At 45.5% G+C, this 16,630-nt stretch overlaps 1 protein-coding gene across 2 annotated transcripts in view; it reads left to right on the forward strand.

Moving 5' to 3' along the window:
* Positions 1–16,630, forward strand: part of REEP1 (receptor accessory protein 1) — a 42,652-nt gene that overhangs the window by 2,900 nt on the left and 23,122 nt on the right. For both annotated transcript variants that reach the window (XM_009882519.1, XM_009882520.1), the window contains exons 2-4: positions 1,426–1,502; positions 3,373–3,493; positions 5,135–5,248. In XM_009882519.1, coding sequence (XP_009880821.1) covers positions 1,435–1,502; positions 3,373–3,493; positions 5,135–5,248 — 303 coding nt within the window. In that variant the 5' untranslated portion in view covers positions 1,426–1,434. The remainder of the gene's footprint in view (positions 1–1,425; positions 1,503–3,372; positions 3,494–5,134; positions 5,249–16,630) is intronic.

Here is a 16,630-nt window from a genome sequence, read left to right on the forward strand (position 1 = left end):
TGTGGCGCCCAAAATTGAGCACAGTATTCAAGGCGCGGCCACAGCAGGGCCGAGTACAGTGGGACAATGACTTCTCTAGCCCTGCTTGCTACACTATTCCTGATGCAGGCCAGCATGCCGTTGGCTGCCTTGACCACCTGGGCACACTGCAGGCTCATGTTCAGCTGCCTGTCAGTCAACACCCCCAGGTCCTTTTCTGCTGGGCAGCTTACCAGCCACTCCTCCCCAAGCCTGTAGCATTGCATGGGGCTGTTGTGGCCCAAGTGCAGGACCTGGCACTCGGCCTTGTTGAACCTCATACTATTGGTCTCAGCCCATTAATCCAGCCTGTCCAGGTCCCTCTGAAGAGCCCTCCTACCCTCAAGCAGATCAACACTCCACCTAACTTGATGTCATCTGCAGACTTACTGAGGGTGCTCTCAATCTTCTCATCATGATCATTAATAAAGATATTAAACAGGAGTGGCCCCAACACTGAGCCCTGGGGAACACCACTTGTGACTGGATTTAAGTCCATTCACTACCGCTCTCTGGGCCCGGCCATCCAGCCAGTGTTTGATCCAGCAGAGTGTATGCCTCGAGTAGCCATTTTTTTCATAAGAATGCTGTGGGGAACAGCATCAAAGGCTTTACTGAAGTCTAGGTAAGTAACATCCACAGCCTTTCCCTCATCCACCAAGCGGGTCACCTTGTCATAGAAGGAGATCAGGTTCATTAAGCAGGACCTGCCCTTCATAAGCCCATGTTGATTGGGCCTGATCGTCTGGTTGTCCTGTAAATAGTATGTAATGGCACTCGAGGTAATCTGCTCCATAATCTTCCCCGGCACCAAGGTCAGACTGATAGGTCTGTGGTTCCCTGGATCCTCCTTCTGGACCTTCTTGTAGATGGGCATCATGTCTGCTAGTCTCCAGTCCATTGGGACCTTCCCAGTTAGCCAGGACTCCTGATAAATTATGAAGTAACCTCTTTATCTCATCCTGACTAGTTTCCCCTGCCTGTAGATATTATATAAGTAATTACATTTTGTCTTAATTCCAGTTTGGGCAACACTCTAGTATAAATTTTTGCTATTAAGATGAGCCAAGTGAGAATTTTAATGCCCTGAGTAGGGCAGCGGTCCTCTGCTGGCCAGTTGAGCTTCCTCTGTAGGGACAGAGTCAGGCTGCTCTTCTTTTCATGACACCAGTCCTAAAGGCCACAGTCCTCCTTCCCAAGGGCCTGTGTGGAAATCTGACTTGTGTTATGTGCTGAGGTGGGGGGACCTCTGGCATCTTCAAGTCCATAGTAATTGTTAAATACACAGTGCAAGGGGGTGGGGGAAGAACCTTTTTTCTGTGAGAATTATTCTGTGTACTTGTGCCTGTGAGAGGTAGTTCAAGGCTCCTGGGGGAAAACGAACTGACTACTGTTTTTGTTTACTAGGTCAAATGGATGATGTACTGGATCATATTCGCGCTCTTCACGACAGCAGAGACATTCACGGATATCTTTCTTTGCTGGTGAGCACCAGATGGGAGACGGTCTTTGGCATGAGACAGAAAGAAAATGGAAATGTTTACAAGGGGAAGAAGGGGTCACAGAGGTGTACTGCCTCCTGAACATGGGGTTAGCAGCTTCAGGTGCATAGAGGTGTTTTGTCTAGAGGAGACATGCTTCCTTTCTCAGTGCTGTCATAGGAGAAGCAAGAAGGAAGATGGAGCTGCTCACTGATATCTCATTAGTGAGAAATCATTACAGGAGTCTCTGTCCCCTGCCTGTCAGAGAGGGGTGCAGCTGATTGCCAAGTTGGATGCTTGCAGAGATAATCACGTAAACAGCAGAAGCTTTAGCTGCAGGCATAGTTCTAGATCTACCTAGCTGTGTCTTACAGTAAATACACAGACTCTAGGGATCAGGCAGAAACAGCCCTGTGGCACAGGATTTTGTTTGTAGTTCGCTATGCGAGTAGTTGTTTCTGGGATGTTTTGCCAGGCCTGTTCCTGGTTAGGCTGGGCTTATGATTTGATGGAGGACAGCGACAGTCCATACTGATGTGGGCTCTCTGGTGCCAGTGAAAGGATTCCTGGTGACCTCTTGTCAAGATGAGAGCATATAAATGCCGAAATACCAAATTCAGTTCCTTCAATTTGAATGCCCAAGTTTGGAAATGTTCGTTGCTTGGTTGCCCTTTGTAGTAAGGGCTTTCTAGTGGAAACCAGTGAGGTCAGTAGACTTCAGGATGAAAATTTAACTGTAGTGCACGGCCTTCACCTAAAGGCTGTTCCTGCATAGCACTGCATGCCTCTAGTGAGTCTTTCAGACAAAGGGAATTGGGGATACTTGGCAACACATCAGATCTGTTGAAAAGGAGATAAAAGACGTTATGGTCTCTCTGTCTAATTTGCATGCAGATCTACCTCCACTGTGTTCATCTGGAGATTTGTTTTTTTGGAGGGTGTATTATGTGGGTCTCTCAGGATGAAAGACACAGGGCTTGTCCAGCCTGTGAAATCAAGCATGCTGTAGAGATCCTCAGTGAGGTGGAAGACCAACATGGCAAATCCATGCTCAGAGAAAAGCATTGCAGAGGCCCATCGGGTCAGACCTGGATGCTGTATGGTCCAGCTGGCTCGGTGACAGTGCTGCGCTAGCACAGCAGGAGTCTGTCTGGGTCCAGCTGGGCTGGTGCACAGCCATCACAGGGTCTCTGTGCTGCTCCCGCTTGCCCCTGCTTACAAAGGGTAGCGTTGGTTTGTCACACTGCTGGCAACAACATGCCTGCCCGCATGAGGATGCTGCTAGCTGGCCAGCCTTGAGCTCTAGGCTTTGTCCTCCAGAAAAGAGTCTGGATAATCTAACCTCAAGAAGTCCCTGCCTTCTTGTTACAGCCAAAGCATGTCCTGATGTTAGTTATTTGCGCTGCTACCTGAAAATGTGGTTCTGCACCTTTATGTTGCTTGGACAATAAAGGTTCTTGTATTTCAGTTTGTCAGATAACTGTTATCTTAAAAGCAGAAAGGCAGAGAGATGAAAGGTGCGTAAATATATCAATGAAATAATGATTTGCTGGTTTGTTCTTTGCTCCCTCATAATGACTGTTGATGCTGCAAAGGCAGCATCTGTGCTCTTTGCATGTAGAAAGCTTCTCTTATCACACAGCAGAGTCTCTTCTAGACCATTAAATAATGGTTCTGATATCTGAGTAAAGATTTACTCATATGTCTAGTTGTGATGTGTGCAAAGGTGCGTGAATGTGTTTAGGTCTTTGGATTCTTTGGTAAGTAAAAGCTGCCCTAAGTTAGACTGGCCAGTCCCTTCCTGTGCGGAGCATCTCTAATTAAGGGCAGTAGTTAAATTGGGAGCGGACATTAACAGCTCTTTTTCTTCTAGGTTTCCATTCTACTATGAACTCAAAATAGCTTTTGTAGCTTGGCTGCTGTCTCCATACACAAAAGGCTCCAGCCTCCTGTACAGGAAATTTGTGCATCCAACGCTGTCTTCAAAAGAAAAGGTAATCACAGATGCCCAGGTCCTCACTGGGTGGAGCAGATCAACAGTGTGTTTACTCCAGTCCTTGTATCACTCATTTTCATTGAAGGACTGGGAGTTGCCGATTCTCTTCCTCTATAATTTGAGCATCTCCTTTTGGTTGGTGTTTTTGTTCTTTGTGGTTGTTGTGTTTTTAAATACTGTCATCTATTCAGTGTGCTCACACATATTAACTTATCTTTGTGCACTTGAGAAGTTGGGAGGGAGGGGGATAAAAATACCTCTTGAGCTGCTTTGCATGTACTGGCTGAATATAGCTGGAGTGCTATGTTGTGGCTGGATATAACAGTTAGAGAAACAGGGTCTGCAGGGCTCCTTAACTTTGTTCCCAGCTCTGCCTAAAACATTGCAGCAATGAGACAAATAACTAAGCCTGTCTGAAAGGAGCTTAGGAAGCATTTGTCTGGCTGAGAGACATATAGCATGCTGAAGTCAGGCATGTAGCATGTTGAGGTCCTGGGTTGAGAAATATCTTGCTCAAATTCATGATGCTAATTTTGGGGGGGTTAGGACGGGCAGGCATTACAGCTTGGATCATTTGGCTGCCTAGGAGATTCCTGTGGCTGTGAATGAGACATTGTCAGGCAGATCTATTTGGCTCATGTGGATACATCGGCCAAGAACAGCTGTCAGTCACATATCAACATGCAACCTACTAAGAAGTGAATAACTTTCTCACATTGGCAACTGTGGAAATGAAAGACCTCTGTTTAGCCACAAGCAGTGCATGAACAGTTGTATCTTAGTCCTGTCCAGGAAGGACAGTGGAAATCAGTCCCCTCTCTCTCTGCTTCCTGGGAACTTCTGCTTATGCTTCTCACAAGTAGTGCTCGTGCCTTTTGGGTTGCCATCTCTTATCTACTAGGAATATGGAGGGAATTACTAAACAGCCAGCAGCTTCTCACAGCCTCCAGTCCCTACTAACCCAGCACATCCAGTAGCTGAGTACTAGAAGTCATTGTCATCCATTATCATCCAGACACCTGTGTCTTGGGGAAGGGAGGGTGGGGGCAGCAATTTTCATAACCATTTCACTGTATATTGAGCAGCATAAAAGTCCAGAAGCTCTGAGCCTACCAATTCCATGGGCATGTTGAAGCAGGACACTGCAGTGATGTGCAGACATATCTCGAATACTTCTGAGACCACCAGTCCTGGACCCAGGGCAATACAGCTGCAGCTGCCTAGTGTCATAATATGATTATTTTTTAACTACAGGGCAATCCAATTCATCTTTACAGTCCATAGATTGCAAACGGCTCCTGACACACCCTGGTCTTTTCTGCCCAGGTGGATGCGTTTGCCTTGCTTCCAGGACCTATTGGTGGTGGTTGCACTGTACAAGTGTATCCAAACTTTGGGTCCCAATCCTCCATTCGCAGAAGAGAGTTCCCAAGGCCTGCAATGGGAGTTACTGCTCCCCTGCAGACCTTTTCCTATTTGCAAACACTGGCTGGGAACTTCTCTCCAGCCAAGGTGGAAAAAATGGAGGATGTCTGCCTCCATAAATGATGACCTGGCCCTGCCAAGAGTTTGAGGCTGGGAGTACTCTGAACTTTTCCTTCTTGTGCTTTTTGTTTTGTTTTGTTGTCTGCTGTGACAGGAGATCGATGACTGCCTTGTCCAGGCAAAAGACCGGAGCTACGATGCCCTTGTGCACTTCGGGAAGCGGGGGCTGAACGTCGCAGCCACGGCAGCCGTCATGGCCGCTTCAAAGGTAAAGATGCAGGTCAGGATGGTGACATTAGCATCTCATCTGCATCCATCACCAACAGCAGCCACAGTGGAGGGGGAGAGATGGTGAGGGTAGGGATTCTCTCACTGATTTTGATCATGCCTCCCAATTCCCCATTCACCAGCCGTGCAGGTGCCTCTTGGGATGAAGACACTAAGTGTGGCACATAGTGAACCTATAGGAGGTTGGAAACGAAGGATTAAGGCTAAGGTCTGCCTCAGGCCTCTGTTGAATTTTTTATTTTCCATCAGTACCAAGGTGACAGCGTTAGCAGTTCTGTTCATCACAGCCTGTGCTCTTCATTTTCACTGTCAAAATAGGAGCATGCTTTCATGAAAGAGTCTGACATTAGGTGAACACAGTTAACACACTGGCAGGGGAATTTTTTTTTTTTTTTTTTTTTTTTTTTTTTTTTTTTTTTTTTTTGGGTCGACACCTTCTGCAGTGAAGGAAAAGGCCGTCTGCACCCCAGTTTTTCAATTATTATACTGAATTGTTGAGAAGTCTGGAGGATCTAGTGACCTATAATTTGGGTACTGACAGAAAGCAGATGTGATCTGAAGTTTGTGAAGGCTAAAAGTTTGTCTGCAAGGCTTACACATAACATACCAGGTGTATAATTCTCTGGAGACATGTTTATGTAAGAGTGAATGGAAAGTGGTATTAGTTGCTTTTGGAGAATGAGTAGATATTGGATGAGTGGTCTCATCTGAGAACATGTATCCTGTACTCTGTTCCTGTCTTAGAGCCAGAACCAGAAAATAGCTGTTATCTCTGTTTCTTTGTGTTCATAAAAGCTGCAAGGACTTGATAACTGCATTTTGTGGTCCTGCTCTCTGGCCGGGGATTATCATGGCTTAGGGTAGTTGTGCACAGTGACTATACCCTCGTGTTTTGGGGGAGACGTGTAGAAAAGCTATGGCTTTCATGCAGTCAGATACAATGTCTCTTGCAAAAGGATAGTAGAAACATACAGACAAGGTGGGTACTGGTATTTGGAAAAAAGTGTGAATGGGAGTTGAAATAAGTTATTTTCCTCTGTCAAATGCTTTTGATGTGGCTTCACGCACATCATTTTAGTGTGTCTTGACCTTACCTTGTGTAAAAATGCATAATACATCCTTAGGAGGCCAAATCCATAAAGCCTATAAAGCATGTTGAATACGAGGTATTATAGAAGTGGGGAGCCCCTGCTATGCGTCATGCCCATGTAGGATCGCAAGGATATGTAAAAGCTATATCCTGTTCCAAAGAAAAAAACAAAAATAGCTTCCCTTTTCCCTGCCAAGCATTGTGCAGCCTGTGGCTGTCAGGCCTGGCTCAGTTCTTCTCCTGAACTGTTGCTCTTCAGTGGGGAGGCTCTGCTAACCCAGGGACTGCTAGCTAATCCATACCTGGATTGAAACCTGAGATAAATGTGGAGCTAAGGCAAAGCTGTGTATTACGTGCTCAACAAAACAACATTTGTGTGATGCCTTCATGACACAACACTTTTACTGCTGCTATGTAAGCCTGAAGAAGTGGCACCATGGACATAAATAGGCTCTTGGAATGCCTGTTTTGGAGCACTGCCTCTGAGCCCCTTCCTACAAGGTGCTGCAGACACTCTGTGCTAGAGCTGTTTCTAGGACAGAGTGAGAAACTATGTGTGAATCCCAAAGGAATTCTGGCTCCTGTTTGCATAGTTCCTGAATATGAGAAGATCAACAGTAGCCCAGACCCACAGTGCCAACCTGTTTATCTCAGGACTGCAACAGTGTCTTCAGCTCTTCAACTTGAATGAACCGTCAGCACCACAGTTTTTCTTCCCACTGTTCTGCTTTTCTGGTGTTGTTCTGAAGAATCTCACTGCCTTGAAATGTGGCTCCAGTGGCTTTGGGCAGCTGGGTAGAAGGGAGAAGAATCTCCAGGGTACAAGGAAGCCTTTGTTTTCCATGACTTAATGAAGCTCCCCGTTCAGTGCTGGAAGAAAGCAACTCTGTGCCTTGTGTGGTATTGTTTTATGGCACATCTGCCAGCCTAACTTGAGAGAAGACATTTGAGATATTGCAACCTATAAGTGGACCAGAAGAGTCTTTCCTGCATGGTAATTTGGGGAGGTGGAAAATGATCTATTGATAGGATTCAGAGGTTGTTATTGGATTGATTGATTTACTGATTCTTATAACAAAGCAAGAACTGTTCATGTCTTTGCTTCAACTTTGACATTTAAATTACTCTGAATATATGAGGAAAAATATGACTCCTATCTTCCTTCACCACTTTGGCATTTGGCCTCCAGCAAGTTGCTGGCTTCTATGTGCCTCAGGGTACAGATCCAAGAGCCAGTGAGCTGATCTGACATCTCTCTTCCTCCAAAATGGGGTAATGCTCCTGCTCCCAGTGGGTTACTGTGCATCAGCAGTTTGGACCTCCTCAGGTTATCTCTAATCTGTCAGAAAGGTAATCCACAAAGAGAAAGAAAAGGAACACTGTTTTTTGAGCCTACAAATGTGTCTCAAGTGTCTGAGCCAGCACAAGGGAAGGGACAGGACTGCATTGTGAGGAGTATGGTCAGAGGAATGGAAAGCCAAGAGCTTCCCTTCCTGGTCGTGGGAAGAAGACAGATTAGCTCTGCTGCTCGTGGAATCACACTCTTAATACATTTACATTCTTCATGGTGTAATAGTCAGGAATGGTTAAAGCAGCTCCTGTCCCTTCTCAGACTAAATTTGTTGTCTTTTGGGCATGGAGGGCTGAATGGCTGTGATTTACAGCCTGATGTGTTGCAGTACAGAAGTGCTGAGCTGGGGTTCCTCAGCTATTCAGGATGTGAAGGGTGATGGCTTGGGTGTGGACGTGTCTCCATTTAGCTGTCCCTGCTGCTGTGAAGGGAGCTGTTTGTAAGAGTGGAGCGCTAAAGCAGGTACGGGTGGTAACAGCTGCTGTTGCCCTGGATTTCAGCTGCTTTTAAATGTTTGTCAACGCCCTTACTTCCTCACTTGAGGAGGAGGTATAACAGAGCTAGGTTATCCTGCGTGAGAGAAGTTTAAATGACTAATTATCTGGAAAACACTTTGAGCTGACAAATGCTAGACAAGACTGCAGTGTTGTCCTTAAGGGGAAGTTTCTAGGGAGGGAGGAAAGAGCATACTACTTCTAAGGCTTATCCTGGCTTTTCCAATGCCAAGCTTTAAGGGTATCCAGCTAGCCTGTGCTAAGTGTTGAGTGTAGATGGGAAACTGAGCCCTGAACAGGTTCATTGGGTTTCAGCCTTTAAAGGATCATGCTAAAATTGGAACCTATAGAGATGACCAGTTCAGAAGCACTAAGCTCCTGCAGCTCGCATGGAAAGCATGACTTTTACCACTAAGTGAATGTGAGGATCTGTCTTATTTCCTGATTCAGTTGAATTAATGGGTGAGGAAGAAATGCTTTTGTATTAAGAAGTGGACCCTCAGACTTTGCAAGTGAGCATCTTCTGGTGGCAAATACACAGTGAGATTCTGGGCTGAAAGGGTATTCCGTACAGATCTGTTTTCAGTAAATGACGTTAAATATACAGGCTCCTGTACTTGGAGACATCTCCCACTGTGAATAGCCCTGTCCTCTCTCTCTCTGAGCTGTGGTAACTGATTTTCTTGTGCTCCCACAGGATCCATCATGATCTTTTGTGAAAAGATCTTTGGGCAAGGCCCATCTCTTCATTCTTTTTATCCATTGTGCAGGAAAATGTGGCTGGCTCTCTGATTACTGGTTTTGTGTGATAGGCTGCTATTTATCTATTTACCATGGGCTAAGATGCTGCAATCTGTGCACAGCCTCACCTTCCTTGTCTCTGATCCCCTGGCCCTTTTCACCCTTTCTATCTTAAATAGCCTACAGTTTTAGTTAGCCAAGTACAGGCTTGTCTCCCCTCCCCTTCCTCCTGCTCCCTTCCCCTGCTCTGTTTTGTTTTGAAGCCACAGTTGTGCTAACACTGGCACAAACCTGTGCCAATTCATTTTACAGGCTGAGGAGCTGTCAGTGTCCCAAGTGCCCTGAGTCTGCCCAGCTGGCCTGCTTGGGTGTTTTCTCTCTCTCCAAAGAGTCTATTTTTGATGCTCTCTAAGCAGACAGAGCACTGGATATCTGGTCTTATTACCCCTGCTAGGTGCTCAGCACAGATCTTTTCCCTGCCCCCAGCAGCTTGAGTCCCCACCAAGGAGCGTAATCTCATTTGGGGTTCTATAATCCTGTCCTCGTTGCTTGGTCATTCTGTCACACACTGTGACTTCAAGTGGGTCAGTATTAAGTGGTGGGATTAGATGACCGGGCAGTAAATCCTGCTGCTTTTTGTGTGTTTTCAATTAGTTCCAACTAGTTCAGCTATTTGCGCCCCTGAAGGGCCCTGGGCATTGACCACCAGCTTCTTTCCAGCTCACCTCGGGGGAGGAGAGGAGAAGCAGAAAAGGATCCTGCTTTTCGGTCACAGCAGAAGGGGAGCAGCAAGAAGTCTGTTACAGCCCCAGTAGTGGGGCAGGTGCAAGGCTTTGGCCAGGCAGTGGAGTCATCAGATGGAGGCCTGGGCATAAGTGGGCTTTTCATTGGCACCAGTCAGGTTTCTAATGTCAGCGGCTGGGATGTGTGCAGCTGCAGTGAAGAGAGGTACCAAGGGCTTGGAGGCAGCACCAGCCTCCTCGAGCACACTTGTATGTACTCCCTAGCTGTCAGCATGCTCCCACCACTCTCTCATCCTCTGCCTGTCACCTGGAGCCTCCCATCACCTGCTGCTTTGCCCTGTCCCCAGTCCCCAACCCTTCTACTCCCTGCTTCTCTTCCCAAGACCCACCCCATTGCCTCCTCTGTCTCTGCAACCCTCCCATCACCAGTTTTACACTCTACCCCAGCTCTCTGACCCTCTTCAAGCTCCTGGGTTTCCCAGATCCTGTTTGCACATATCCTTATTCCTCACCCGGAACAAACCAATTCTGCGAAACAGGCCAACGTCTTTCCCCACTCCCAAGACAAATCCTGCTCCCAACTGCTTAACCATCCCCAAGCTCAACTCTGCTCATCAAAGGAGAGCTGTAGAAGACATCCCACAGCCAACAGATCATCGCAACCCAGAGGTTTCTGATAATGTACCTTCTTCTGCCCTCCTGTGTGTAGGACAGGGACTGTTTGCATAGCAGCCAGTGGTGTAGCCTGTTGTGTGCCCCTTGGTACAGCCCGCCTTTAGAAAGGGGAGTGGAGCACAGCGTGCTGCTGGCAGTGGATGCAGTGCCTTGGCAGGAGATTGTAAATGAGGTGGAGGGAGCAAGCATGCATGACTGGTGTCGATGAAAAGCCCGTTTGTGCCTAATAGGTCTGAGAAACTGTCCAGGAGCCTTTCATGAGTGGGGAAATATGGCTTGCAGTGCTGCCAAAGCTAGCAATCACTCTGGTTATCAGTTAAAAGGACCAGGCATGCAGACGAAGGCAGGAGGGTTTCAGTATGTTCCACGCTCAGGAGTGCAGTGTCAGCAGTTCCCAAACTGCTTCAGCTCGCAACCAGCTGTCTGGTCCGGCATCATCACTTCTATTTCCACCTTTGGGTTCACTATCCCCTGGGATGTCACAGCTCCACTACTTTACGCTCCCTTAGTCCCAAGAAATTTATCAGGAAGCTTCCCGGTGTGTTTGCTGTTTTTTAAACCAGGGCATTAGAAGGGAAATACTGGTGATGATTTAAATTTTATCCTTTCTAGTCAAACAACATCTTTTAATTAATTTCTAGTATCTGGCTAGTATAGCCAGTGCAACTGCCTGAAAGACAGTATTTAGATCCCTAATTTTCCATGAGAATTGAGACCTGTTTACTGTGGGAGTTTGGAGCAAAAACTTGTGCAGGAGAGAGATGCTGCCTTTTGTGGCATGACAGTGGAGAACTGCACTTTTACTTGAATTAGGAAGGAGGGAGGCAAGGGGTGGGGAGCATCCTTCCCTTTAAGACACTGGATAAAGCCTCTTTGTAATGATTAGATCCCATTACTCGGAGGGAGAGTGTTTCTTCGCTTCCCAAACATGTCAGAGGACAGTTCTAGCTAGTCTGCTTAGTACTGTATCTGTAATGGCCACGTTGTCTGCCCCGGCCTGTAACGTGGCCGAGAGCTAGGGAAGTCAGGAGTGATGTAGCATACAGAGTTTGAGAAACCTTTTGGGATCTGTGTTATCTTAGAAGGCTGAGCACACTGCTTTTGGAGGTAGCTTCCTTTAAAGGATCCGCATTTGGGATCCAAAATCAAAGATCTCGTGGCTGAGATCTTTCAACAAGGAGAAACAACTAATGGCTTTCTTGAAACATACGGTAGTGTGCCACTGATCACAGTATTTTGTGAACTGTTCCTGTCATGGCGTGATGTGTCTTCATTCTTAAATCTTTGAGAATCTGTTTTTTCCTAAATCAGTAAGAACCCAGTGCTGTTTGAGCTACAATCCAGATAGCTATTTCCAGTTTATCTCTCTTGTTGGCTCTTTCGTTGGTGTCTCTAAGAAGCAGACAATAGCCAGTCAATACACAGGACAGCAGAACCAAACAATAAATTTACAGGGAGAAACCAGACTGGGAGAGACAATAACAAACAGTTCCCAGGAGAGGAAATGAACTGCACAAACAAAGGGTGGATGAAATTAAGTTTCCACCATCAACATTAACGTCAGCTGATTTCCCTTTGAGTCTTTAGTACCGTCTGACATCTCCAAACCAGGTAGCTGTTTCAGGCTAGGCACGGCACGCAAGCCCTGGCCAGGAGGATATTGCTTGTAGGTTTTTGTGTTCATATGGTGGCAGAAGTAATTTCCTCCTTCACTCAGGCCTGTGCTCAGAGCATAAAGTCAGTGGTTTTTCTGTTAGCAGGGCCTGCCTGCAACCGGGCACAATATGCTTCTGCATGCAAACTCTCACTCATTGCCATTAGTAATTCCCCAGCATTACCCTACTTCTGAGAAGACCTGTTCGTCACCAGGACTAAAATGACTGCCACATGCCCCTCACCTAATCCTGTGCCTAAATTAGTCATAAATGCACTCTGTTCTTAATGATCTTAAGTCTGGATTACAGAGGTAGCCAGACACTTGAGGTTTCTCCAGTGGGAAGCATCAATCAAATGCAAAGAGTGGAGTGACAGCCCATTGTGTTTATAATTTGCTTTACTCTTTCAACACACTTGCTAGGTAACACCCTGTCAGCTGGGGTTATAGAGTGGTTTCTCCATCTCTCTGGGAAAGCTGAGGAAGGGAGAACCTACGTTCAAAGGTGTAGTCCACAGGTGGGTGTCCCTGCTTTTTATGTGTATGTCAGTCCCTGCACATTGGTGCCCAGTGTCATGCTCATGCCTCGCCTTGATTACTTATGCTTCAAATAGACCTTATTTTCAAAGCTTTTATGTGTGTTGCCACAATGGCTCTCTTTTTTCCCTTGCTAGGTCTCTCAGCTACTTCATTTACACTTGTATTGGGACCAGAAAAAAGGGCAGGTAATCCGCTGAGTGCTTATACTAACCCCTAACTAATGTCTGCCTCCCCATTAGACTAGTTTGAACTGTTTTCAGCTGAGATTGGTCTGAGGCCAGATGCTGTCTGCTCCTCTTCCAGTGGGTAGATCCTACATGCTGAGCTTTAAAATCTTGTCTTGATCTCATCAGCAAAATGCCTTCCAAGTCCTCTGCTGGCAATCAGAGAGACTCCAGCAGCCAGGCAGGGAGCTTTGTATGTGGAAAACCCATCTAACTCAGGTTCTTGCTACTGCATTTGTCAAGCTGCTGTGTTTGTGTTTTCTCGCTAATGGATAAAGGGAGCCTCTCTCCCACTGCTGTCATCCCATTAGGATGGTTGGGGTGGCAGTGGAGCTAGCAAGACCGGGACTTGGCTCAGAAGTGAAGTTGCATCTCTGCAAGCATTTTCTGATAGGTGCGGTTGGGGAAGCCTTGCTGACACCATAGCGATAACTGGCATCCTAGGAACATGCACGACACCTTGTAGTGAATATCTGCAGGGTGGAGGCTGTAACATGCATGCAGACATGTCTGCTAGTGTGGAAGAGAACTGCTAACCAAAGTTACAGCAAAAAGAGAGGACAACATTAACAGGTTTAGTATTGTGCTGGAAGTGTGGTGAGTGTGACTTAGTGTTCCCTTGCCTGTCCATTAACTACTGATCCTAAGATGCAAATGGCCAGAAGCTGCCATCCTGTATTAACGCTGTTCATATTAAAAGCTTCTCTTCTATGACTTGACATTTTTTGGTTCCTGATTTGTGTCACTTCACCATGCTGTGTTATAGTTTTCACAGCTGCAAAGTGGAGTTTGTAGGTACTAGAAGTGTTTTGAAGCCTAAATAATGTCTACAGAATTTTTCAGATTGTCAAACTGAAGCTATGGTAAAATCTAGACACTGTTATTTGTTTATATTTAGATCATATTTAATGTGACTGCTATATAAATTGCAGATTTTTAAATTATGTGCCTAATTTTATTTACCTAGAACCTGTGTAAATCTACCTACATATCTGGAGTATTTTAACAAATAATTCCATCGGATGTATTTTTTCCAGTTTCTCCAGACTGCTAAATCCATCTCACTAAAAAGTTTTACTTCAAATGTGAATGCAGAGATAAATTATAGATAGGCAATGTAATGAAGACAATTCTAGCTGTTTCTGATGGAGTGCCTTTTACAGTCCCTGACACGATAATGACTTCAGATTTTGGAAAGGATCAAGATTTCTGATCCTTCTAAGCAAATTGCTGGTGTTTGTGCTCTGGGCCCACAGAGGTTGATCTTTGTTTCTGGAGATGATGATGTCTGCAACATTTAGAGGAAGGTAGCGTGCAGGTTAGCTAGCTTTGAAAGTTCAGTATTTTGATACTGTTTTGTCCCACTCTTTAAGGCAAAAATAAGAAGAGAAGGTGCTAGATGCAGGGAAGTAAGGTATGCCTACACTAGAGTTGCAGTTTTGACCGAAGCAGGTAGAGATGTACCTAAATTAGTTTTAGATTAATTACTATGCTACATGGATGGGAGCTTTAACTTCCCTGTTTAACAATCACAGATGAGCTTCTGCAGCTTAAATGTCCATGTCTTGATGGGCGATGCCCTAATACCATTTGTAGTGTCATGAATCTAAATAAGGTTGATGCCAAGTGGTAGCAGTTACTGGGGGGTGAAATTACTGTGTCCTTTGTAGTATTTGTCTTTGTCCTATTCAGTAGCACCGAGCCCTGCCCCTGCCTGGCCCTTCTCTGCCCCTGTAAAGAGAGAACTGTCCCATGAATCGACCTAGCCAGGTTGGTGGGTCCTGGGAGAAGAGGAGGTGAAGGAAGCCTGAAGAGGTCTGCTCTCAGCTTGTGCTATGCCTTCACCTATGGGGTGAGCTTTTCTAGGAATGAGAAGATCAGATGAATTTGGGAGCAGGTACGCTATGGTGATCAGGGAACAGAGACACACCTGCTCCCACTTCTTGCTACCAAAACCTCACCATCTAGCAAAGTCACTGTCTACTGGATCAGAAGTGCTATGCTTATGGGGACAATCTGTGTCCTAGAATAAGTAGGATGAGGTAGAAGCTGGGTCTAGGCAGGCAGACTTGTGCCCAGGGAGAGTAAGGATCAGTCTTCCAGCACCGCTTCATGCTTGTGTCCTGTACCAGGGGATGAAGTTCCCAAAATACAGGTCCCACACTGCTAGCACAGTCATCCACACGGGGCAGTTGGTGTTCAATGAAGGGAGAGAGAGAGGTGGTGTCATCCATAGTCCTACAGCCCTCTCAGTCCCCATTTTCAAAAGGTTTTATAATACCACGATGCTGTTTTGCTGTTGACAGAATGAAATGTTGTTATCGCAGTGACTGCCATGATATTACTGCTGTCATGCTCTGTAAGATAAAACTAGCCCAGATCTGTGTGGACATGCTGCAAACATGCCTCTGGCCTGCAGCATAGACATAGCTTCAGGACCTGGATCTTCTCTCTGTGCAGGCACACGGTGTGCTGAAGTTTCTAGGACATATCCTATGTCCAGTTGGAAGAGCATCTGTATGATCATAGCCAAGATGGTAAACAAAAATTCCCCAAACAGCACCTCTTCATATTCCATGTGATTGTTTTAACCGAACACAGCCCAAGATGTGTGCTGTGCTAAATCTATTCTGTTATGAAATAAAGCTATTAACTTGTTATTTTTCTTTTGTTAATAAATGGTAAGTCTTATTGTGGAATAATAAGCATTACAGCTGGATAAAGTCTTTCTTGCTAAAACATATAACTACAGTGGTGCAAACTCTCACAGTGCTTGCTTTTCAAATGTTTGCAATTTCATATACAGCAGCTGCTTATCTGACAGGGAAATTAAGGTTGATAACAACATTTTCCATTTCACTCTGAAAACTTCCTGATTCTGCTGTAACCATTATTTCTGTCATGTTTCTATTCGGGGTCAAGTAGAAATGTGGCAACTGGGAAAAAGTTGTAAGTGTTATGTTTTGCCGTACGAGCAATTAAATCAAGTCTATCCCTAGAAAGACTGAAGGTGCAAAAATTTGAAAGAAAAGAAATGGAAGGTAAGTCAGTAGGCCTTCACACATGCTCAGTGTCCTCACTCAGCCTAAGCCTTTGCTATCCCTGCCATTTTTGAGATTTGGACAAACTGTTTCGTGGAACAGTAGTAACAGTAATATCTTTTATTATCTCTGTGATGAGCAACCTTTATCTTTGCTGTTAAAAAACTTAGGTTAAATTAAAGCAAAAATCAAGACAGTTTTATTTTTTTTCCTGGAGAAAGTCAAAGTTGTTTAGCACAGCTGCTGTGACTGTGTGTTTAAGGCTGTGGTTGTATATTCTATGATAATGTAACAGACTCACAGATGACAGGCACGTATCAGGCCTTTGTTGTTTCAAAGCTGTCTCTGGGGCTTTTGATCATTATGTGCCGCTACATCACAAGTTGCAATGCAAGAATATTAACGTATCTTCTTCATTTTCAACGTGAAAGGGTGCATTAGTGTCATCTTCCCTGCCAGGTTGGTCTGATGCATGAATCTCGTCTCTAATCTGACTCATGCCCACATACGTAAATTGCTCACTGGAATGAAATGGTATTTGGGTTAGGTGGCTGAGCAGAGCGGCTGGGAGGAGGTTAAAAGCTTGAGCACTGCTGACACTCGAGTTGGTGGTGCAGAAGGAATACAGCACTCGGGTTACAGCAGCTCATCAATTGCTAACCCTTTGGATTTGCTGGTTCAGTCATTCTGCAACAGCAAAATGTTACTTAGTGATCTGATTGCTCTGAGCTTGCTCTCGCTAGGGATCTGTCTGTTGTAGTCAAACTGCAGGGTAGGATGCCTTGTGTTAGCTTTAAACCAGTTACTGA

The sequence above is a fragment of the Charadrius vociferus genome, unplaced genomic scaffold (genome assembly GCF_000708025.1).
Source record: "Charadrius vociferus isolate BGI_N301 unplaced genomic scaffold, ASM70802v2 scaffold213, whole genome shotgun sequence".
NCBI lineage: Eukaryota > Metazoa > Chordata > Aves > Charadriiformes > Charadriidae > Charadrius > Charadrius vociferus.